This window comes from Anarhichas minor, unplaced genomic scaffold (genome assembly GCF_050575085.1).
Source record: "Anarhichas minor isolate MPS153535 unplaced genomic scaffold, ASM5057508v1 ptg000049l, whole genome shotgun sequence".
Lineage (NCBI taxonomy): Eukaryota > Metazoa > Chordata > Actinopteri > Perciformes > Anarhichadidae > Anarhichas > Anarhichas minor.
The window spans coordinates 3,288,520-3,312,424 of record NW_027466495.1 but is presented as its reverse complement, the minus strand read 5'-3'; the positions used below and the strand labels follow the sequence as shown (position 1 = coordinate 3,312,424).

General features: G+C 42.7%; 2 protein-coding genes and 1 non-coding gene across 4 annotated transcripts in view; 2 read left to right on the top strand and 1 right to left on the bottom strand.

Annotated features, from left to right (window-relative positions):
* Positions 1-4,873: 4,873 nt before the first annotated feature.
* Positions 4,874-4,947, bottom strand: trnai-aau (transfer RNA isoleucine (anticodon AAU)). The gene has a single exon. It is a non-coding gene; the product is annotated as a tRNA-Ile (tRNA).
* A 441-nt stretch (positions 4,948-5,388) lies between these two features.
* Positions 5,389-10,319, top strand: larp7 (La ribonucleoprotein 7, transcriptional regulator). 2 transcript variants are annotated; one of them, XM_076112356.1, is made up of 13 exons: positions 5,389-5,518; positions 5,729-5,934; positions 6,050-6,150; positions 6,270-6,353; positions 6,500-6,664; positions 6,789-6,891; positions 7,053-7,361; positions 7,568-7,721; positions 7,838-7,974; positions 8,205-8,317; positions 8,552-8,711; positions 9,589-9,680; positions 9,904-10,319. In XM_076112356.1, exons 2-13 carry the CDS (start codon positions 5,742-5,744, stop codon positions 9,979-9,981), a joined length of 1,689 nt encoding a protein of 562 aa, XP_075968471.1. In that variant the 5' UTR covers positions 5,389-5,518; positions 5,729-5,741; the 3' UTR covers positions 9,982-10,319. The 2 variants fall into 2 exon arrangements, with proteins under 2 accessions (XP_075968471.1, XP_075968472.1); XM_076112357.1 differs by lacking the exon at positions 5,389-5,518 and having other exon boundaries at positions 5,794-5,934; positions 6,075-6,150.
* Positions 10,320-16,690: 6,371 nt separating this feature from the next.
* col25a1 (collagen type XXV alpha 1 chain) overlaps positions 16,691-23,905 on the top strand; it is a 138,610-nt gene continuing 131,395 nt past the window's right edge. The window contains exons 1-2 of the mRNA XM_076112467.1: positions 16,691-16,987; positions 17,136-17,205. Coding sequence (XP_075968582.1) covers positions 16,691-16,987; positions 17,136-17,205 — 367 coding nt within the window. The remainder of the gene's footprint in view (positions 16,988-17,135; positions 17,206-23,905) is intronic.

Sequence of the window (23,905 nt, the reverse complement as noted above, 5' to 3'; positions counted from 1 at the left end):
GAGTTTTTTTTTTCTAAATTGTAAAGTTACATTTGTTTATATATTTTGTTTTGTGATTTTGTTATTTCTTGGAAAAAGATATTTGTTCAAATGTCCCTTTAACCACTTTGTGACGTTTAAACACGAGGAGAGAGTACCTGCTCGTCCTTTCCACCAAATTAAATTTTAGTGTGACATTTTAGGAAAGCAGTCCTTGGGGTAACTCCTCATCAGTGGACCTTAAAACATGTAAATAATATGAACTCTGCTACATTTGGATTAAACAGTAGGGAACCTTTTTAAAGATCATCATTAATGCACCATACTCGTTCTAGATATGCAGGGTATGCACACATTATGTTCAATAGGAGTTCCATGATGCTTCATCATCAAGTGCAACACAGACCTTAGCAGATAACGTGGCCTTTCTAGGTGTGATTACTTGACTTTGTCAAAGGAAAACATAATTAACATATTACTTCTGCTCTTAAGTTCTGTAGATATTTGTTTTGTCCTTTCAACTATTTATTTCATGTGTGTTCTTGTGCATAGTTTTGTAAATAATTACAGGGGTGGGTTTTAAGTATTCATTTCCCTACAGGTTTTTTTGGTATTTGATGTGCATGCAATGGGGACCCTCTGCTGGTAAACTGATGTGTTGCTTTCTGCTCGTGCCTGGTGTATTATTAAATAAAACCAAATACATTCCTTTTATAATCTGTTGTGGTTCTGACTGCAGTATCTTGTCAAAGTGTATTAGAGTATATTAAAGTGGATCTATGAGACAACTGCTGGAATTCCTGTCGAACCATTAACTCCAACTCACTCACAACACAGAACAAAAACCACCGTGAAGGGAGGTTCTACCATTAACAGGAAGAACAAGTCATTCAAGTCTGGTGTTATTACAACACAGCTCTGTCATTGACACTATGGTGTCACAGGGAAAAAAGCTTTCCTCTTTCTGTATCTATGACATACAGTTCACATCCTACTTCTCAGCCTCTGAAGAGGGACATGCGTTCACAGGACTCCTCTAAATGATGAGGGGAAATTGCTTAACATGAACCAAGACGCTACCATTCAAATGAGCACCATCGGCAGATGATTTGCTGAGGATTATTTCAGATTAGTGATGGTGGAAAAGGATGGTTGTAATTCTTGTTTGACCGCACTCGGGGTTCTGCGAGTTTCCCTCGTTGACGAACTGGAAGGACGGATTGACTCTCTGCTGGAGATCTTACTATGTCGAGAAGTGTTCACTCGTGATGACCGTGAGGAGGTGTTGTGTCAGTTGGGGCCTCGGGCCAGAGTGAGAAAGGTGTTGGATATCCTGACGTGTAAAGGCGAGGAAGCAGCTAAGGTTTTTCTCTCAATCAGCAGTCATCATCAGCAAGAGGCACAGACACACTCTCATGAAGGCAACACAGATCAGCCTCAGTCCGTAGGTATGCAATTCATTGGTACATTTAAGATGACAATAATGCCACGAGTTAAACACTTGTTATAGCATTGCTTTGTTCATATATACAGTGCATTCTGTGGCTTTCATGAAGCATTGTTAAATGTGTTAGTCAGTTGTCATAAAGGACAAATCACATGAATCTTATCTTCTTCTGCAGAGTATAACAAAGTCAAACAAAAGCATAAAGATGTCCTCACCCGCCGGAGTGAGAGCATGCTCTTCTACAACACCCGTCACGGAGAGAAAATCCTTTTTTCCGAACACTATGTCAATCTGTTGCTGGCCGACGGACACCAGGGTTTAGAGATTAAGAGACACGAGGTGCTGACGTTTGGACAGAAGCGGCTATCTATGCAGCAGAAGTCAGCGGTGCAAAGGAAAATCGCACCAGCCGAACTCTTTTCAAGAGTAAATAGAAACCGTCCAGTCAAGAAGGTTCTGGTGACGGGGGTGGCCGGCATCGGAAAAACCATCCTGGTGCAGAAAATGCTGTTCGATTTTGGTGGAAACCGGGACCATCTCGGATTTGACTTCATCGTTCACATGACCTTCAGAGACCTGAATCTGATCGACAAACCGACAAACTTCCGGGAGCTGGTCTTGCATAAAAACCGGCACCTTGCTAAGGAACTGGATAACATTTTAGCGAATGACGACAAACTGCTGATCATCTTAGACGGCTTTGATGAGTTCAGACACTACAGGAGCTGCGATGTAGACGCATTTGTGACTGAGCCAGATGAAGATGCAGAGGTGGTGGAGGTCTTCGGCAGTCTGATGCAAGGTGAACTGCTTCCCAACGCTTCTGTCATGCTCACAAGTCGCCCAGCAGCCATCAACTACATCCCCGTGGGCTGTATCGACCGCTTTGTGCTCATCGCTGGCTTCTCCTTGACCGAAGTTCAAGACTTCTTCGTCCGTTATTTCCAGGACAGCGCAATTGCTGAGCGCATGTTCGCGGTGGTGTCAGCGAATGAGCTAATGCTGACGCTGTGCTACATACCTGCATTTTGCTACATTGTGTGCTGCATCCTCAAAGAAAGCGAAGACCTCTGTGGAGAGAGCCCCAAGACCATGACGGACATTTATGTGCAGTACCTGGTGGCCTTGCTTCGCTCTCACACTCAAGCGAGAGCCGAAACCTTTCGCCAAGAGCAAGAAGCAGGGACCGTCCAGCCGCTGTCCGATATCGTGCTGAAGCTGGGACGCCTGGCCTTCCAAAAGCTGATGGAGCATCAAACTCTCTTCTACGGCAGCGACCGAGACGTTGCAGCGTTAGAGGGATGCAGCCTTGTTAGTACCTTTCTTGACAAGACAGTGGCACAAGAGCCTGGCTGCACTGAGGAGGTTTACTCCTTTGCGCACCTTACTGTTCAAGAGTTCTTTGCTGCAGTTTATTGTGCAATGACGGATCACCCTTTACCTGATGCACTTCAGCACAGTGCAGGTCTTGCAGAGGGGTCCAACAATGGACATTTGGACCTCTTCAGCCGCTTCCTTTCTGGAATCCTCTCTGAACGCAATGCTAATCTCCTATCGAGGCAGGTAGGGCTGTGTTGCCATAAGGACAAAGTGGACAACTATCGTCAGAGGATCATCGGAGAGCTTACAATGCACTGTGAAAGCGGGACCCATATCCTCAACCATTTACACTGCCTGTTTGAGCAACAGGACCCGTCTCTGGCCCTCGCTGTGCAACCAGAGAGGCTGCAAGTGAATGTCAGTGATGAAACACTTTCTCAAATGGATTACAATGCCATCAAGTACTTCCTGAACCTCACAAAGGGCCAAATAGCAGAGCTGGATTTGACAGGGACAGGAGTAAGCTGTGAGGCACTTAGAGACATTCAGCACCTGCTGCTCAGATGTAACAGACTTTGGTGAGTTCCTCGTAAAATGTGGTTTGCAGTGTCTCCTTCTCTGACTTATTGTTCAATCTTTGCAGTTCCATCTGGGTAATGCATATCGCTCTGCACGCATCAAGAACCATGTTGAGGAGTATATAATTTGGTTTATGCTAACTAATTCCACTTTTTCATTTTTAAGGCTTGGAGAAAACAAAATCGATATAAAAACAGCTCAAGTCATTGCGGATGTGCTGCAAGTGTCAGAAAGTATAACCCACCTCGGGTAAGATGACAATTCATTTTACAGGCTTTTGTCAATACTAAGAAAACCAATATGTATCTAAGCAATCATTATTTGAGAATCACCCAGACATGTTCACCCAGACATGTTTCACACTTCTCATTTTAGTCTTGGATGGTCAGACATCGGTGATGATGAACTACTGACTCTTTCTAGTGCCATTCGGGTGAAAAAAAACCTTCAAGAGCTGTGGTAAGAGTCACGATATGCCACATTATCATATTTTTGGGGAAATGAAAGTCTTTCCAGAATTGTGCTTGTCTGAATCATGGATCACCAAAAGCTGACAAGGGTGAAATTGTGAAGAAAATACTGTTAGATTATTTTTGCCAACTGTTTTCATTAATCACCATGCAGTAAACTCACTGTTTGGTTAACTGCACTCCAGCTCAGTATAACAGCTGTACATTAAAGCAACAAAACAACATATATATTCCAATTAAATGTTCTGTATCTGGAGTCTCCGATTATTTCTTGCTATTGGGTAGCTAACTGGTTACATACAAAAATGTTATGGCCATTTTCTGTCAAAAATTATCATCTCATAAGGGATAAAGATGCTGAGTATAGTTTCATATTTGTAAACATATTTGGTTTGCAGATTTATTCACGTGTAAAACATTCAATAGATGATTCAGGACATGTTACTCATACCTACGTGCCTTCACAGGATGGAGGGAAACCGAGTGAGCTACAAAGGTCTGCTGTCACTCAGTGACTTGACCCCAAACCCTCTGAAAAAAGTTGTGTGAGTGTGACTTGTTTCAACAAATCATTCTAATACATATTTCAACAATATCCATTTTCTTACGCTTCTTTTCATTCCCTCTTCATACAGAGCCATATGGAATGACCTGACTAACACAGATACAGAGTCGTTTTGCACCCAAGAAAGCATAACTGTGAGCTTCACAGATGATGAAATGTGGGGAGCGTGGGGCGAATGGGTCTTCAAAAGGTGCGAGGTCAGCAGCAACGAGAAGTTAGTGGCGGTACTCCACAAAGTGTGCAACATACCGGTCCACTGCTTAGAGACCCAGTGGGCGAAGACTTTCTACAAGCAACTATCACAGCTCATCAAGCACAGGATTGAGTGCTGCACTGAGGATGACATGAGCAAAAAGCTCAAAAGGTTTGACAGGATATTGAGCCACATACAGTAAAAGGACTACACCTGCTTCCAGTTATAAGCTAGAACATACAGAAGAATATTTTATGTTGAATGCTTTGCGTAACACTAATTGAAGGTGGAAGGCAATTGGCGGGTTAAAGAAAACTACATGGCCAGTACGGGTATCGAACCCGCGACCTTGGCGTTATTAGCACCACGCTCTAACCAACTGAGCTAACCGGCCACGAGCTGCAAGACTCAAACAATACTATTAATTTGTGTTTCTCACTATTTCTGCGATGATGCTCTTTTTTTTATACACTTTTTTTTGGGGGGGGCGCTCTTCAAAATAAAAGCACAAACAATGTCACATGCAAGTGAAACAGTTTTTAGACGATTAGATCATTACTAAAATACCTATTTAAAAATGTTTATTAATGGGACACTTTATTTCTAGTACTATGTATTATCATGTTTTCTATTTATTTAACAAATTATATTTAAATTTGAAATGCACTACTCCTGTGTGTATGAAATATTATATATATATTTTTAATCTTATCAGATTCATTGTAACTTGTGTACAACCGTCAATAAAATGTTGAAACTTCAAATGCATTTGTTACATTTTATTTTGGACTACTTCACCGGAAGTTGTTTAAACTGCTCACCGGAAGTTGTTTAAACTGTTTACCCGATTCTGATCTGACGAATATATTCTGCGACATCTCGCTGAACGAAGTAAGTCGTTCATATGACGTTAGCCAGCGAGCTAACCCGGTTTTTGTGCATGCAGTTTCCTCATCTCAAATAAGGTGAGTTTTCGTAATTAGTAAGGCAGTTCAATGCTACGTGAGGGGTTGACGTGTTTTGAAATGGAGTGGGCACGACGATACCATTTAAAAAATGTCGCTACCCGCGAACTGACATACAACTGCTAGCGATAGCTAACACACAATTGGCTAGCTAAGCAGACCCAAAACTTAAGTCGCGTTACGTGTGCATGTTGCTGATCTGTGTTACAGTCTCACCCGCAGGATGATTGACACAGAGAGGGAAGCTGCGCACGCAGAATCCAGCAGTAAGAACAAGGAGACTGAAAAAAAGAAGAGGTCGCGTGTGAAACAGCTGCTGGGTGATGTGAAGAGGCAAGTGGACTTCTGGTTCGGAGACTTCAACCTTCATAAGGACCGTTTTCTTAAAAAACTCATCGATGAGTCAGAGGATGGATGTAAGGAGCAATCGATATTACACTACATTCATATTGAATCATTTAGTGCATGTAATAACACGAAAACATTGGATTTAGTCTGAAATGTTGTACCAAATATGTAATTTGTTTTTAGATGTTGATATATCTGTGTTGGCTAGCTTCAATCGAATGAAGAAGCTGACAAGTGACACCAAGCTGATTGCCAGAGCGATAAAAAATTCATCTGTAGTTGAGGTAACTATGATGTGTATTTTCTTTTTTTAGGATGTCTTGTTAATGTTTTTTGTTTGTGCATGGCTCCAAACTAATGTCCAATGAATGCGATGAACACATGTGCTACTGTTTTGTTTCAGGTTAACCTAGAGGGAGATAAAGTAAGGCGTCAGCTTCCCATTGGAGATGTACCGAATGATGTCGACGATCGCACAGTCTATGTGGTAAAAAAATAGTTTTATGCAGAGGAAATACACCTTACACTGAGCTCTTGTCATACTCGTGCTGGTTATTTTGACAAGCGTTCTCTGCCTGCTGGTATTAACAAAACTGTTGGATCATAAGATAATACTTTTCTTTTTTTCACAAGGAACTCTTGCCCAAAGATGTGACGCACAGCTGGATAGAGAGAGTGTTCACTAAATGCGGGAATGTTGTTTACGTTAGCATCCCGAGATACAAGACCACTGGCGACCCCAAGGGCTTCGCCTTTATCGAGTTTGAGACGGAGGGACAAGCACAGAAAGCCATAGAGGTGATACCTTCAACACAATCAATAAAATGTCATTGTTTCCTAAAATATGTGATGAGTCGGTCAGCCCCGTGTTTGATTTTGGCAGGAAAAAAAACTCACGGACATTATTGACCTTTTGAAACAGATGCTGAACAACCCCCCTGAAGATGCTCTCCGGAAGCCAGGGATTTTCCCCAAGACGAAAAGTGGGAAGCCCATCCCTCTACCAGCCGACAATCCACCATCAGGTACAATGAAATACAATCAATTCATTCACATCACTTCTTCTTTCTACCGCCCATAAACCGAAAAAACCCTGACTCATTAGAAATCTGAGGCATAATATCAAGAAAAGGGTTTTTAATGCAATTTGTATTGATCCGCATGTCTTGACATCCGTGTGCGACAGGCGAAGAAGAGGACAAGAAAAAGAGGAAGAGGAAGAGAAAGAAAGAAGGCGCCACACTACAGACTTCTGCTGAAGAATCCAAAGAGCGAGAGAGGGAAGCAGAACCGTCTGAGCTAAAGAGGAAGCGCTCGGCGGCGGGGGATTTTGAATCGGATGTCGCCGCCACTCTGAAGACCCCGGACAAACTGTCGGAGAAAAAAAGACGACGGTCCCAGACGGCAGAGGGATCCGAAAGTGATGTGCCATCTAAGATGAGGAGGATGAGTGAAAGTGAAGCTGGAGAGAAGGAGAAAGATTTAACTAAGCCTCGTAAGTGAACACAGTATCTGCCGGTCCTTAAGACGGAAACAATAAAGAGGAAAAAACAAGTCAAGATACAAACGTCTTTACTTTCCCCCTTCCTCTCTCTTTGCTTTTCCTTTTACTTCCTGAAAATAGATGATGTATGATGAGATTTTACAGCAGTGAAACCACGAGTTAGTTGTTGTGTTAACTGTGTTATTCCCCTTTTTTAGATACACCCACTAAAAGTGACACGGAGAGAGGTGTTGAAGAAGGGAAAGAAAACCGAGATGATTCAGCAGTTAAAGCAAAGAGGAAGAGGAAAAAGAAACACAAGGAAAAACTGAAGATAGGGGAAGAAGTCATCCCACTCCGGGTTCTGTCCAAGTAAGATCCCTCTTCCATTCTTCCTCATGTGTCAACAGGAATGAATTAATAAGTGAAACCGCCGACAGAAGCACATTAACTTAAACACGCTAATGATGATCTTTTGGCCGCATTAGGAAAGAGTGGCTCGAGTTGAAGGACGAGTATCTGACGTTGCAGAAGCGCAGCATGAAGTCCTTGAAGAAGTGCATCAATAAGATCGATCACAAGGAGCACAAGAGTCTCATGGAGACGGACCGGGATCCTCAAGATGGTGAGACGCAGTTCTGTCTCCGATTACCTTCGTGAACCCATTTTGATATGTTTTTAAAACCAAAAGATATGAAACGAAGCAAAAAGTGGATGCTGAAATTAAGTACAATGAAATTGTCTGAGAAAAAAAAAAATCTGTTTCTTGTGGGAAAGATACGTTTTCTTTACAACCATTTCATAATTTTCACCAAAACTGGTACAATGCAATAATGTTGGTTTTCTGTCTTCTAGTTGAGAAGAGTACGAAAAGTGAGAAAGAGACGACCCAAGGCCCTCAGTTCACCAGCGGTGTCATCATGAAGATTACAGACGGCAAGCCGCTGCCAGCGAGGAAGTTCCTCAAGGTACAATGTAACTCGTCAGCCCTTCTGGAAATCATCCATATCGTCTATATTTTGATATTCAGGAAAGTTATGATCACCAACAAACTTTGCTGTGTGAGTCAAGGTAAAGTTATTCACACATGTTCACCTTTACCAAGTGAGGCATTTGTGCACAAGACAATTGAATCTCAACATAGGTCTGTACGATTATTAACCAAAGTTTGTGTTTTTTTTTTTTTTTTGGATTTTATGTAGGATGCTCTGTGCAAAATATCCCCAGTAGCTTACATTGACACCTTGGACGGAGACACCGAGGGTCACATCCGCTTTCACACCCCTGAAGACGCGAAAGCCGTCAGCGACGCCAGAGCAGAGCTGCAGAAAGAGCACAGCTGGAAGGTCGAGATCCTCGCAGGTATATATTTTTTTATTTCCCCCTTCGTTCAAGGTGCAGTTATTTGTGCATAGCTCCCAGGATGCTTTTCATGACGCGTCGCTGTTGTGACTCGTGTCTTAGTCTCGCCCACGGGATATCCAGGCAGTTAACAGAGTGAGGCCTCGGAGTCGTCACTTTACAGCAATGTCGATTCAATGTGGGAGACATGAACGCACAGAGATGCCTTTATGTATTTTATTGTGTGAAGCACTACAGATGTTCTTATGAAAAGCACCATACAAATAAAGAGACATTACACTTCTGTCTATCTATATGACTAATTAATGTAAACACCACGTCACAATTAAAGCAGTTGAACAGGAAGTAGCTTATATTCAACGATAACAACACAAGTAACATCAAGGTGAAATGTCATAAAGGAGCAGAAAGTTTGATCCTCATAACTAACGACCACTCGTGAGTTCAAAAGTCATCATGGCTGAATAGACTTCAGCAGAAGGATACGCCGGTGTTTCCTCGCTCTCAGCTCCTTCGGGAAGCCTCCTCGCTCATCGTCTCCTCGAGGTTGCATATCAAGGGATTGAAAGATCCTCCGTGATGGCGGAGGGGGAGCGATGTCCTCGAGAGGAGGCGAGGACGCATAAGTTAGCGTCATGAAAAGCACCCACACGGCACATGCATCGCTAATCCTCTCCGGTTGAGAAGAGGACTCGGATGACTGAGCTGGTTTTTATTTAAATAATTGATTATGGTGAAAATAATTTATCGGGACGGCGCCCATCAGCTCGTCTTCAGTTCTGTGTTTTCAAAGGTTTCTTATCAATTGTTGATTGCATTTTTGAGCCGCGGGTAATGATATTGGCTTTAATAAATCTCCATTCAATGACTTTTAAAGGGGACCATGAACAACGGTACTGGCAGAAGATCCTAGTGGACCGCCAAGTCAAGCTCAACCGCCCGAGGGAAAAGAAGAGAGGCACAGAGAAGGTGAGCTCAAGATTGACAAGGTTTCATGTGGTAATATTCAAAACGGACAGGGTTATGATGCATATTTTAGCTTATTTATTATTTATCCTGAATCCATTAATGGATTTGTATTAATATCTGGAATAATGTTGTCGTATACACTCATATTCCACCGTTAAAGCAGTGCTGCCTCTCTTTTTATTTTCTGTCGCATCTAATTTCTTATTTTCTTTTCACACTTCAGCTCATATCCAAAGCCGAAAAAATCATCCTCGCCCGGGCCAGAGAGGCCCATAAGCACATCCGTTTCCAAGAAGACTGACAGCTGCTGACAGCCGTACATGTTTAACTGTGTGGACTTTACATGATGTGATTGGAAAGGGGACAGTTGATGTTAATGCATAGCTAACTGGAAGAGAACTGAATGTGTAACTAGTTAAAATGTCCCCTCATTTGTTTGTTTGCACTGGAGCTGCTACGCATATAGACAGTTTGGCAACATTTTGTTATTTTTAATTGCTAACAGAAAGATTCTGTGTATGATATGAATATGATTGGAGAGTTCTCCCGGTAAAGACGTGTCCAAGTCACGGCATTTCCTTTTGAGGATATTTGCCTTTTTGTTTTTGAATAAAATGCTATTCTTTGATTATTACAGCATTTATTGTTTTGGTATTTATAACACTGTTGTCTATGTAGTTTGTGTGTAAAAGGAACTCTCAACTATTACCATAAGTTACTGTAGTTTGGACGGAGTGTTCATCCAAGATGGAAAGTTAAACTGGTCACTGTTTTATTTACACACCATTCAGTCATTGCTGTGATAGACCACATCTAGCTGTCTAACTTGTGCAAACTTGTTTCCCAAATGGAATATTAAGCCTTCAATTAAGTAGATTACATAACACTCAAAATGAGTTGTGCTGAGGAGTATCAGTGAGCTGCTTAGTGGTATAAAAATAGCTGCCGTTACGTAATCTCAGTTGCATTTATGGCTTTTATTGTTGTCATCAGCCTGGTCTCTGGGGAAGCTTAGCTTCTGCTAGAAACCATGCGGCTGACTATTTGGGGCTCCTCACAAATTCGACCATCGGCCAAAGTCAGTCCTCTGTCCAAAGAGCTGGTCCAGTTCATCCTGGACTCTTGAGTCCCAGGGGAGCTGCGTTCCAAGTTGGAAAGTGCTCCATCCTCAGCAGGACGGTGAGTTCTCTTGGTGGCATTGCAGCTGGATGCTTTTTCATTCGATTTGGGGTGATGGCGAAATGGCTTTCGAGTTGTTTTGCGGCCCTCAGCAGGCTTAGGCGTGCACAGTGAAAAGGTAGTTTTCTCGGGCCAGTCCAGCTCTTTACGGACGGAGGGGAAGCGCTGCGGCATGTCCCAAGATTTGTAATCCTCCTTCATGGTCGTCGTTCCCCAAAAGCGCTCCTTGCTCGTCTCTCCGGTTTGCTTCGATGGCAGGACTGGTTTGGCACGCTGGCACTTGTGTTCCGTGCAGTCTGCACGCGTTGTGGAGAGGAAGTTGCAGTGGTCTGCCGGTGGACTTGATTCTTTGGCTTTGCCTTTGCCGTGGAACTTGTTTTCAAGGGACCAGGTCTTGAACTCCCGAAACAATGCACTGGCTTCGTCAAAAATGTCCTGGTTTACCGCCCGAGCCACCTTTGGCTTCAAAGACACAGCAGGCTGAGATAGCAGACCTTTGGCGTGGTACACAGGCTTCTGCCGGCGCGTGGGCTGCACCGGATGGGTGACGTAGTCAGATCTGTAGCTGGTGACGCTTTCAAAAGGTTGTGGGACTGGTTTAGAGTTGGCTGCAACTTGAACAGAATTTTTCTGGAAGCGACTTTTGGAGGGATGGTCTGTGACAACTAATCCTTGGTTGACCGTCAAGCTGTCGGTTAGCTTATATGGCAGGCGCCTCTTCACTTTCCATGCTTGGAAATCATCTGAAAATAAGAGACAGCGAGAGTGAATTTGAATCGGGGGTGTGTGTATATTTCTTGTTTTATATTCCCGCAAAGAACGACTCTACTGATGGTCACATTGCTTACTTTTGTACACTGATGTGTAGTCCACCTTGGATGCCATCTGGTTCGCTTCAAAGCGCATAGGATTGTGTGCGATGCTGATGCATCTCCGGTGGCCTTCCGGTGGCACAGATGGTTGTTTTGTCCATTTGTCGGTCACGTAGATTGATCTGAAACACATGTGAATTTGCCTTTTATTATTTATACAGGTAAGAGTTTCAAAACGCGTCCAATCCCCCAAATTCTCCCAATATGCTCTGTGAATAATGTGCCAACCAAATTGCTGCCAAACGCTGCGTCTTGCTCAACTCTAGTTTCCTACATTTCCCAGAGTGACTTTCACCACCACACCTCGGGCAGCCTGGACATGAGGCACCCAGGTGGGCAAAGAGCCAGATGCACTGCATCATTGGTCAATTGGCCCTCACAGGTGGGGAGACATTGGCATCAATCTGCCTCACCCACCAGGAACATAACGTGAGAGTTCCAGCTTAGTTCCACTAAGATGTGTCCAGACAGAAACTTTAGATATCTCCAAGTGGTCATTTTGGCCCTCGTCCCCTTCAGTGGAGGGTAAGGGTCTCTCTGTATTGAGCAACATACGATGGTCTTGGTGCAGCGTGGGGGGAAGGAACCTTACCTGGTACTCTGTGGTGAGAGAGACCCGTGTCTGAGCTCTCTGAGGGCCGAAGTGCTTCCTGGACGTCAAGTTTACACTTTCATCATCAAGGCAACTGTGCCATAATCTACATTAGACATGTAGAGGCATTAAGACGAAGTATAAAATAAACACAAGGCCAAATAAAAAGGCTTAGCAAAATAAATAACGGGTAAAATGAAATGTTTGTGTTCCCTGAGTTAGAACAGCTTACCTTCCCACAAAGATAATCAAATAGTTGATTTTGTAAGCCTATAGTTCTAAAATCAGCATGAAACCCTTGCAGGAGTAAACCTGATCACACATTTTGTAGACGTATCCACCCCCTCAAAAAGAAAAAAATCTTTCAACTGTATACAGGTCAGATAATTCCATACAAATAAAGGACATTTTGCAAAAATAAAAGCAGGTCACCAACCAGTATTTTGTGTTTTCTTCATGACGGCACAACCACAATTGCGATGTTTCCATGAATAAAACATAAATAGATCACCTCACCTCATAGATGTGGCCTGTTTGTCGTTTTGCTGCATATTTTGCTGCCTCGCAGTGTTTTTGCTCATCGCTCGTTTTTTGGCGTCCTGTGTCTCGGAGTTGTGGCGTCCTGTGTCGGAGTTGTTGCAGCCTGCTCTGTGACTCTGTGCTGCTGCAGGCCTACATATGAATTATTGACCGGAGGAACATTGGTGTGTGTTGAACGAGAGTAGCACGCATCGCGGCTGAGAGCATCTAAAAATAAACACCAGTGGATTACTGTGATGCAGGCCGGTTGTCAAGGCGAGGACGCTGCGAGTGATGATGCGCTTTTTGGCGCGTAAAGAGGATTTCCAAATACTCCTGTAGTCGTTGCATAAAGTGGAGGAGACGCTTTAGAAAAATATACAAAGTAGTTTATCAGCCCCGCGAGATTATGTGGCTTTTTACTGTGTTTTATATACGAGTTATTTTTGAATGTGGAACATGCAGAGAGGGCTGCTGAGTCGTGCGTTTTGCAACGTGACCTTGTCGCAGGACTCCATCTGTCACTTTGTCGTGATGCCCAAAAAAAAAAAGAAAAAAAGAGAGCGCGAGAGATGGGATATAAGCACGTAGATGCAACTGAGAGTAGGGGAAATGTTGACCTCGTGAACTGCTGATTTCGCACACGGATGATGTCATGGGGATTTCACCACGCACAAATGTTAAATTATGGATTATGGAATCTGCAACATCAAGGACGTTTCTGTTTGTCCAGTAGATGGCGTCCAAAGCTTTAATATCTACATATGGAGAGAGCACCTGACCCACATTATGTTATAACCTGCTTCTCTATTGTGTTTGGCAAAAAAAAAAAATGGAAGGCGGATAATATTTTGAAATAGACAGCATAGTCTATAGACAGCCTTTTAACAAAACAGTTATTGCGATCTGGGATCAGTTGAGAATATAGTTGTGAGAGAATGAGTAAAACCATATATTTTATGAGTTACGACGATGGTTGTTTTTATTAGGCTTTCCAACAGCATAAACCAGAACAGAGATTTAACAGATGTGACGGGAGACGTCAAAACGCAATAAACCTTTGGTAATCCAACGGAGCAGCTCTAAAAAAAAAAAAACACTTAATATATAAAACATGATTTACCATGTACATATATAAATATCTACAAATACAAAAATTGAAAGGATACATTATTTAGACATGATTAATTAAATGTGATGAATTACATTTTCAAAAGACAAACTCTTGATCATTTGTACTTTGGCATTTGTACAGCATGATTTCTGAGGAAATACATGGCCATGTCTGTTTTTAATTTTTTTTTTAAAGGAAAGTGAAGATGGTTTTAACCTGTTATCGATATTTTTAGACTGACATTTCAGTATTTTGTGCTGATAAGTATTCTTCCATTAATAAAACCCCAAAACAAATATTTTGTGTTAATAGAATTGCATTGTATACAAGTGTCTGAAGCAGCATTTAGACCATGAAATACCAGCCGCTCTCATCGATTTTCAGTTGCAGGGGAAATGGTGCTACATTAGCCTTGTAAATGACTTAACTAACTAAGTGATTAAAAACAAAACACAGCTGAACAAATGCAGTTAATGAACTGTGCAAATAGCACATGGTCAAAGTACCTGCATGTCAAATGCACTTCAGTAACTCCATTGGGTCACATTTATACAGTCAACAAAGGGAAATACAAGTACTGTCCTGTAGTTTTTAACACACACACACACGCAGGGGCACAGGTGTTTTCAGTTATTCAGGCTGATTTGACCTCTGCTCAGGTTGAAGTTGGCAACAGGTGGAGCAAAGCTAACAGGAGAGTGAGGGAGATGTTCATCGAGCAGTCTTTCACCTGAGGAGACCTAATCAGGTAGAATAATCAAAATCACCTGTGCATTTACCGTCTCTTGGATTTTTCCCTCATTATATGAAGTATTATGACAAATACGTTTTGCACTCCCAAGTCTGCAGATTGTGCAACAAAGCAATAACATCAGTGTCTTGCTGTCACTGCAAACTAATGAATCTAAAGTGCTTTAGGATTGCTTATGTTAATTTGCTTCTGACGCCGTGCAAAGAACATTAATTGAATGGGTATGTTTACTTTTATGTACGTACTAGTTGTTCTGAATTGCATGAGAGATGCTGATTTTATTGCACTGGCATAATACATGACCCATATGAGATGGCACGGACTTGAAATATGAATATAATAAGAATGTAGAACTTCTCAGAGCAAATGTATAAATCCAATTATTGTAGAATACACATTGATTATTTGGGAACACAAAGAAGACAAAAACTGCCCTGATAAATAAGTAAAATCCACATTGATAACTCATATCCTTCATTCTCACTGAGTGATTTTATTTTCACAGAGAAACTTTAAAATGCAAAAAGGCTGCGGAAGAGGAACTTAAGAATAAGAAGTCAGGAGTCTGGGGAGGTTTATGGATATTTGAAGTCCTTTCTGATTATACATTTCTGACTGCATATGAAAAAGGACTTCTCGATTCAGTGTCACTCAAAACATATTTTGGTATCTTGAAACGGTTGAACAGTGTAGGGATAGATGCTGATATAGCTGTTCATTAAATATAGCTCGAAGAGCTCAAATGAAGAGTCTGCCCATTGAATTCAAATGTCAGCCCTCTGCGTTTATGCATTGACAGAGGGAACACTTGTATTGATGCTTATGCAAGCTGAGTAAATTCATTAAATTTGTATTATTGTGCCATTCACACAAAGTGTTCAGTTATGAATGTGGATTATAGTTGATGCAATGAAGTAATTCTTCACTGTTGTCAGTTTGTTCGATTAGCAGGAATTTCTCAGAAGGATTTTTACCCCCAATCCCCAGTTCTTCCCAGTATCATGTAATGTCAATCACTGATGATTTGCGTGCATTATCTGCTTCAGACTTGATGGATATTAACTGATATCTGATCAGAATTCATGGCAGCAACCAGTACAGAGTGGTCACAGACTGTGGGTTCGCTTAACGCCAGCATCCCTGCTTGAGCGCTGCAGGGCTCTGTGGCTCTCTTCGCTCTGCGTGGTGTCTATTGAACACCAGCAATCAATAAGATGTGCTATTTGCACAGTTCCGTGAGCGCCTCTATCCACCCGAATACCCTCAAGAAGAGAGCTTTTAGGCTTTTCGTGCGTTTTTACGCAGCGCCATGGCCAACCCCCCCCCCCCCCCCCAAAACGTTATACATTGGCTGCAGAGAATGTAACCTTTCAAGTTTAGACAACACTAAAATCCCATGACTGATTTATTGTTTTCAAGTTTTTGCTATCTTACCAAAACAACATTTTCTACAAAAAGTAATTGCATTTTTACGCAGCGTTCCGTTGGATAACTGGAGATCTGACAGAAACACAATAAAATAGCTCGAAAGGAGCGGGTCAATAAATTATGTTAATCAGTCAGAACAGATTGGAGGCGTGTTGTAGCCGTAATGAGGGGGAGCATGCCTGCGCCGCGGTGGAAAAAGCTCCGAGTAGTAACGCCGTCTCCACTACATGCGCGCTGCCTTCGATTTCCCCAGCCTCTCTTTCTACTTTATTGTGCATAATAGCAATTTCCTCTGCAGTAGACTAGGCTACTGTGCAGCGGGCTCGGTGCAACAAGTTTGCAGGAGCCGTCAGTGCAGGTTGACTTGCCTTGGCTGGAGCAGAGTGGTGCTCCACTCCTCTCATCTATCTGTCGCTGCCCACACGAAGTCACTGTACGTGAACGCCGCGTCGCAGGCAAGCAGGCACATTCACACGCGCAAAACGGTGTCCCACAAATCCGTGACTCCGCGCCAGATGCAGTTTGCGCCCAACAAGCGCGTGCAGTTGTAGTTAAATGGAGATCGCAGAGGCAAGAGGAGCATCTAAGTGCGTGGAAAAGATGGAGAAAGAAGTGGCCCCTCAGAAGCGACAATATTGCCGCACGACAGTGCTGAACGTAATCTCGTCTTTATGCTCAGTGGCGTCCATCGCCTTTTGCATTCTTCTGAGCATTAACTCAGCTGATCTTAAGAACCGGGTTGTGGACTTGGAGGGGGGGAATGGCGAGCACACCTTTATCCGTGCTCCTGGCTACTCCATGGATGATTTTAATTCATTGATTGAACACAGAGTGGGTGAGCTGCTCTCTCAGGTAACGTTGGCTCTTTCATTTGCTCTTGTTAATTGTTTGTGCGCTTTTACTTGCCCTTAAAGTGACAATCCTGCCAGTTTGATTTTATTGAAAGCATTATGTGCAAATGAATGAAAATTTTTATTTTTTTTATTTTTTACAATTTCAGCGCTCCTATGAACATTTTGTCAAGATTCGGACTGCACGACAAGCATCACCTGAATGCAACTGCCCTCCAGGTAAATACAACTTACTCCCCCCCATGTATTCTGGTCACGTGGTTATCTGCTGGATTTGAAGCATGTTTGTGACTCAGTCCAGAGTTGATGTGAGAATGAATGTGAGCTTTCTGAACAGGTCCTTTTTGGTTTATTTCATTGAAACCGATGACGCATGACAGTTTGCCTGGATAGTGTTGATAGTTTGTTGACGTCTGCTGTGAAGGACGCAGACAGCTGACTGGCCATTACACTTAGCAGAAAGAAAGGTATTTAACAGCAGTCTATACATAGAAGTGCTGAGAGGTTGTCTGACTTGTGTTGTTTTGTCTGCTCACTTGTCCTGTTGGAAAAGAGATGTTGAAATTCACATTTGCCACCAGCAGATGGAAACATCACTTCCTTCAGTGGGGGGGGGTCAGCGTTCTGATCATTTTGGGATGGAGTCGAGGTTATTCTTCAGTGCCGCTCAAGGATGTTGGAGGGAAAGCTGCACAGTTTTGGGCTGTAACATCACATCTGTTTTTTTCTGACATTTTAAATCCTACCATCACTACTGTGCGTCATTGTGAGACGTCACAATGCTCCTCAATATGTGTTGACCGCTCCAGTAAGAATGAGAAAATGAAAAAAAGGTCAGATGGTTGTGCAGTTTAATATTTCAATAAGCCCATTAAGAATGTTTTCCATCTGTTATGCATGAAGGGTTGTGGATACAACCGATTTTTTAAGTCTTGAATATCCATTTATTGTCTCTGAAAGCATGTTTTTTTTCAATCTGGTGTAGGTCAAAGGAATAGAATATAGTCTTGGTTAAATGAAAACCATGTATATCCAAAGTCTGTCAGATAAACTGAAGAATTGAGTGTTCCTTAATGGATTGATTTAAACTTTTAAGCTAAATTCACCATTAAAAATGCATTGCTACCAAACTGAAAACAGGAATGTTTTAGACATCTTGGAGATACTGTATATGGTTTCCTTTTAGGACTGAGGATATGTGAATTTCTTTTGGATTCCACCAGACGTATATATCTGAAGCGTTGGCTCATAGCATTTTATTTTATTTGTATTTTTTCATGTGAAATATTCCAACTACTCACACATACCTCCAAGGTCACTGACAAGCATTCAGAATACCAAAGTTTGGTCAAACAGGATCCTCAGCCCCTCTTAATCGGGATAAAAGGAGTCCCTGAAATCAGAATTAAAGAGTAGTATATTTGCCTTTGTGAATGAAACATCACTGCATGGTAGTAACACATGCTCTCAATGAGGCACATATGAGCGTTAAGCTCGTGTCTGGCAGACTGCTGTCTGTTGTAGCTATATACACAGCACTGGGTAGAATACATGCTGCAGGAAACGTGCACGTTTTCACAACTCTTCAAAGTCTGACGCTGAGGGATCTGTCCACATCACGGCCTCAGTCAACTCCAGCTGGGAATGTAATGCAGTAAGTGTGAACAATACTGTACGTGACCCCTCTGGAAAGGTCATAGTTGTGACATTGTTCAGAGTCGCTCTATCGTGGTTTGGATTTTGGGATGGACAATCCAGGTGTTGGAAAGAATCAGTCTTGCAGGATTGAAGTGTCCTTGGGGCAGGATGCTGAATCCTTACTAAAGCAAGGGACTGTTCTGTTGATCTCTGACCTCTCTATTGAGGGGGGAGACAAAAAGATTCTCTCACAGATTCATGCAGCAACACAAAAGGATATTAACATCTATCATAATCAGACATAGGTGAAAGAAGAAACGAGGCCGGTGAAAGCAATAATCCACAATGAATGAGCCACATTTATTTATTTTTCCTTTTTGCAAGTGGTTTATCAATTGCGAATGAGTCATCAGCTGAGTGGAAATGCCTGAATTAATGAGACACAAGTACTGGAAGTATTAACCATAATGAGACTCTCACAATCACGCTGCTCTTCTGTTCTCAATCCCAATCGTATGTCTGCTCTTTATCTTCTCCCACCACATCACTGTACGGGGCAGAAATAAAACAATGAAAACATTTCGCATCAAATGAAGCGTGGCGACCCAAAAGCCAAGGCGGCACCGAGCTCCATCTTGCAAACTGGCACTCTTGTATGCCATTACATTTTTTCATGTCCAGTTTTTTTTTTTTTTAGAACTCTGGTCACTTAAAAGTATCAACAGCATACTTTTGAAGAGTCTGTTGTGTATTTAATATTGCAATGTTCATGCAGTGCAAGTGTGTTACACATGCAGCATACTTTGTTAATATTTCGGAGTGACCCTTTTCAGGCCAAATATCTTTTATATGAATGCTGAATGGGTTCACTCAATAGTGATCCTCTCTTGTGTCTGGGAGACAGCCCGTGGCTCATATGTGGCTTTTTTTTGTTCCTTTTTTTTTTACGGGGAGGACCATAATGTGCTTTTCACAGTCTTCACTTTATTGCTGTCAAAGAAGATGGAGTGGTTTGCAAAGACAGAGCAATGGTCCATAGCTTCAGGATATTTTATAGGTTGTTTCTGAATCCTAGGAAGTTTGTACCATCTTTATCAGAGAGAGTCTGTCGTGTGAACTTAAAGTATATTGTATTCATGCTGATTTAATTCTTGCTTCATGAAGGTGAAGCTTCTTTTTTTTTTTTCTGGGGCCATCCTAACAGTGCCTGGTACTGCTGTCATTTAGCGCTCAGTTATTAGCTTCTGAGTGACAAACACTATAGCTGTGATTGGGTCTGGCCTTGAGATTGGTTCTGACCACACTAGCATCATGGCTGTAGAGATTACTGTGTTAGCCGGGTGGTCAACCACTTTGGTCCAGACTGAAACGAGTATTAGATAGATGGCCGTGGAACTTAGTAGAGAAATTCATGGGCTTTTTGCGATTCCCCTGACTTTTACTCTAGAGCAACTAAGAGGTTGACATTTGTCATATATCTAGACAATTTCTGGATTTATTACCATGAAATTTGGTTTGGACATTTATGTTCCCCTCAAGCTTTAACAGTAGCCACTTTGACTTCTACTACTAGTACTATCATCAGGTCAAAATGTCAGACTGTCCTCTGCTTTATAACCATATTATACCTGCAGTGTCAGTTTGAAAATTAAAATATCTGGTGATTTTACCAGACCTCTGTAGCCCGCTCCTCGTCTCTGCTTGAGGCCAGCAGCTCGAGGCTGCTGGCCATTTGTGGGGTTTACTCCTTTTAAGTAACAGTTTTTTCACCATACATTTGGTGTAAATAGTTTTGGTTCTATGGGGAGAAGCAAACCCATCAAACCAAGTTGGTGTGAATTGTCTGAAGTCACGCCCACTCAGGGTGCCACACCGTGAAATATCCCTCTAATAATTGTTTCAGCATTGGCGGCTAGTTTTGTTTTTCATCTTTCTCTCCTCCCCTGGGATCTACCTTCCAAGCAGAGCATGCTGTTTAATGGGACCATAATAAAATGTGCAGTCAGCAAGCACTGGTGCTTTGCTCCTTCCCCGTTTACTTACCCATACATCTCAACCCCCCCCCCCCCCATATCCCCCTTTTCCCACTCTGCAGCATTTCTCGCTTCAAAAAGCCTGCCAGCTAAACACCGGCTAAAGTGCTCTTGAGAAAGCATACAACATGTAATGTGCTGGACTTTGTTTGTTGTCCCCCCCCACCCCCCCACACACACACGCTGGTTGTCAAGTTGCAGAAGGGGGTCAAATCAGATGGCTGTTATGTCACAATAAAAACAGAAGCAGATGCAGCGATATCTGTCTGGCTTGTTTTGTTAAGTCCAGATTTGATTCACTTCAGCAGAGGCAAACTTCCACACACACACAGCCCACAAAATCCTCCACCTAATCACTCCTTTTCAACTCTTTGTGGCCAAGCTGGGCTCCACGCCCCCTTTCCGCCCGACAAAGTGTGTAATCCCAGTGGCCTGATACAGTTACAGTTGTGCCAATCCCCCTCAGATAGCCTCAACCCAATGGGCAACTGGTAATTAATCACTGACAGCTTTTGTATTTAGCCCTCTGTGTGGTTTGGTGCTGGGAGGTGCCCTAATGGCCATGTAATTACTGAGTGCTAGGTAAAGCTAAGCAGACTTCCAGGTAGCCACTGCGGCCAGCTGCTTTTGGTTAGGCGACTCAGGTTAAGCTGCCTTTTGTGAGCAAGTGAGGCCGGAGACGAAAGCTGCGGCCTGGGAAGCCTTAACTGGAGGCAACGATGAATGGGCAATTATTGCTGAAAACGGTATCTACATGTAAATCATGAGCAGAATGTTCTCCGCCCGGCGAATAACGACTCATTCAGCTCCGATTTGACACCAGTCCCTATAAATTAACATGACGTGATTTATCACGATTGAATCATCAGAAGTGGTGCGTTCGCTCTAATTTTCAATTCTCAAACAAGGTTTATTATAAAGGGCAAGCCGCTGGAAATAGCACAGATGGTCTCTTTATACCTTTTTTGATGCAGCAAGGTTTTATGGGAAATGATGAGGCATGCCAGTTGAAAGCTCTGGTAATGAGTATGACTGTGGGGTTTGAAAGGGTGGCACACTGTTTTTCCTTTTTACTGTACATTAACCTGAGGGGATGCTATGAGTGGACATGATGTTTATATGAGCTGTGATGGATGGATGGATGGACAACAGCACTCCGCTGGAGGTTGAAGTACCTCAGGCTGGGAGAATGGGGGACGGGACCAAAGGAATGGCGCAGAATCAAAACGCTCGGGCTTAATGGTTCGTCTCATGTGTCCTTGAACATTTCCTGGCAGTGAACCTCCAATCGTCATTTTTGTGTGGAATAGCGTAGGAAGCTTGGAGATCCTGTCTTGGCTGCTCCTAGGGTTACCATTTGGAGTTGAATGAAGGGGTTTCCATCACCACAACATAACGGCACACCCCACAAAATGAATAAAAGAATTGTCTCCCGTTTTTTTAATTTTACATGCATCTGCTACAAAAATAGGCTGCGTTTGTAAGGGAATGAATGTTTTTCCCCTTTTGGGTTGATTGCACATTCGGCATCATCAAAGCAGTTGGACGATGAGATTCAAACTGTTAGAGGTGGAGCAAAAATGATGTGAAGTTTTGTTCCTTTGTCAATGGCTGTTTTGAGTGTCTGCACCTTTTTAAGGTTCACTTTAGTGGGGGGGGGGGGGGGTGGCGATACAACATCACCCGCCCTTCCATTGCCCTGTAACCTCCAGTGCAGTGGGTGGAATCACTGCTGTCAGTTGCCTTTGATGCTCTTTCTCCCAGGATCCAGTGCTCCTCTGTCAGAGCTGGGTGGCAAAATCCTCCACAAAAGATGACTCACAAACTCTCTGCCTCATCCGCTGGGTGCCCCCCTGACACTGGATTCAAAGTTCTACTGAAGTCTCCTTTGTGATGGCTTAAGTTCACCCTTCCCTTCCCTCACCCACATACTATCCCTCACCCTCACCAATATTCAAAGAGACTTTAATAGCCGAGGGGAACTTCTTCCTATGTGGCATCCTTGTGGAACAGCTGGTCTACTGTTCAATACGGTGATAGTTCTGTGACTGCGATGGCCACTGATTGTCTCATCTGAAAAGGTTTCCTGTGAAGTCTTTGACCTCTAGTCGTGCTATGGAGCTGTTTTTCTATGAGTGGGTCCCTGTTTTCTTGATCTTGTGCGGGTGATGTGCTGCACATAGCTGCCCATGGTTTCACATTATTCCACTGACCTAGGTGCTAGCTAGTGAATGTGAATGTAATAGATGTAAGAATTAAAATAATAAAAAAAGGCCAATCAAACGTAACTCGTTCGTTTACAAGAAAACCCCACAGGGCACTTTTTAAATATATTGTATTTCTTTAACCAGGTTGTTTTATTAAAGGTCCACCGATGAAACATTTTGATATAATCTATAGTCAGAATTTCCTATTTGTGAAGCATTATTGGCATCCTAGCAAACTTTAGAACTCAATTAAACCCCCGATGCTCGTCTCTGTGAAACAATTCTTATTTCCTTCTTTTTTCAACGTAAGAATGATTTTCCAGTGTCTGTCATCAATTTCAAATCCCCAGTAAAGCACGACGATGCCAGCGTTCACTCGTGTCATGGAAATTCTGGGCTCCACACAAGCAAAGAGAACGAGGAACCCCTGAGGGGCTTCCCACATGCTCTCACACACACCCCTCCCTCCCCACCGCCTGTGGCTTTGTGCCCCAGGCCTCTCAGCCCTAGCAGACATGGAGGATGGGGGGGTTAGGGGCACAGATGCTGCTGCTCTGTACTGCATCAGCCTAATAGAAACAGGCACTACAAAAAAAAAACAGACTGGTGTGTAAAAAAAAAAAAACATGGCATGGCAGGAAGCTGTAATTTTGCCAACTGCACCTGACATGCAAACTATGGTTGGTACGGTCTCGCCATGAAAACAATGCGTGGATGCCGTTTGCGGAGTCTGTTTATTTTAAATGTGTGTATGCATCATTAACTGTAAGTCCACACGGACTAAGGGCAGCATTAGCTTAGAGCTGCTTCATATTATGTTCAGTTCTTAAGTTCAAGAGTGGCTTACCTTGACACCAAGTCATTTTTCATTCTGGGTCTAAACCTGGAAGGCACTGTCGGGAAATTTATTTTTCATTTTATAGGCGAGTGTGATGGAACCTTATATTTCATGTTTTAGAAAGTCAAGACCCTCAACCATTTTCATATTATTCTCTCCTAACAAAAGTGCAACACAATTTTACCATTATGCTCTTTTATAAT

Excerpts from the sequence above, each read along its gene's own strand:
- larp7 (XM_076112356.1), top strand. The coding sequence starts at position 5,742 with ATGATTGACACAGAGAGGGAAGCTGCGCACGCAGAATCCAGCAGTAAG. Across the intron at positions 5,935-6,049 it reads CGATGAGTCAGAGGATGGAT|ATGTTGATATATCTGTGTTG; the intron begins GTAAGGAGCAAT and ends ATTTGTTTTTAG. Across the intron at positions 8,712-9,588 it reads GAAGGTCGAGATCCTCGCAG|GGGACCATGAACAACGGTAC; the intron begins GTATATATTTTT and ends TGACTTTTAAAG.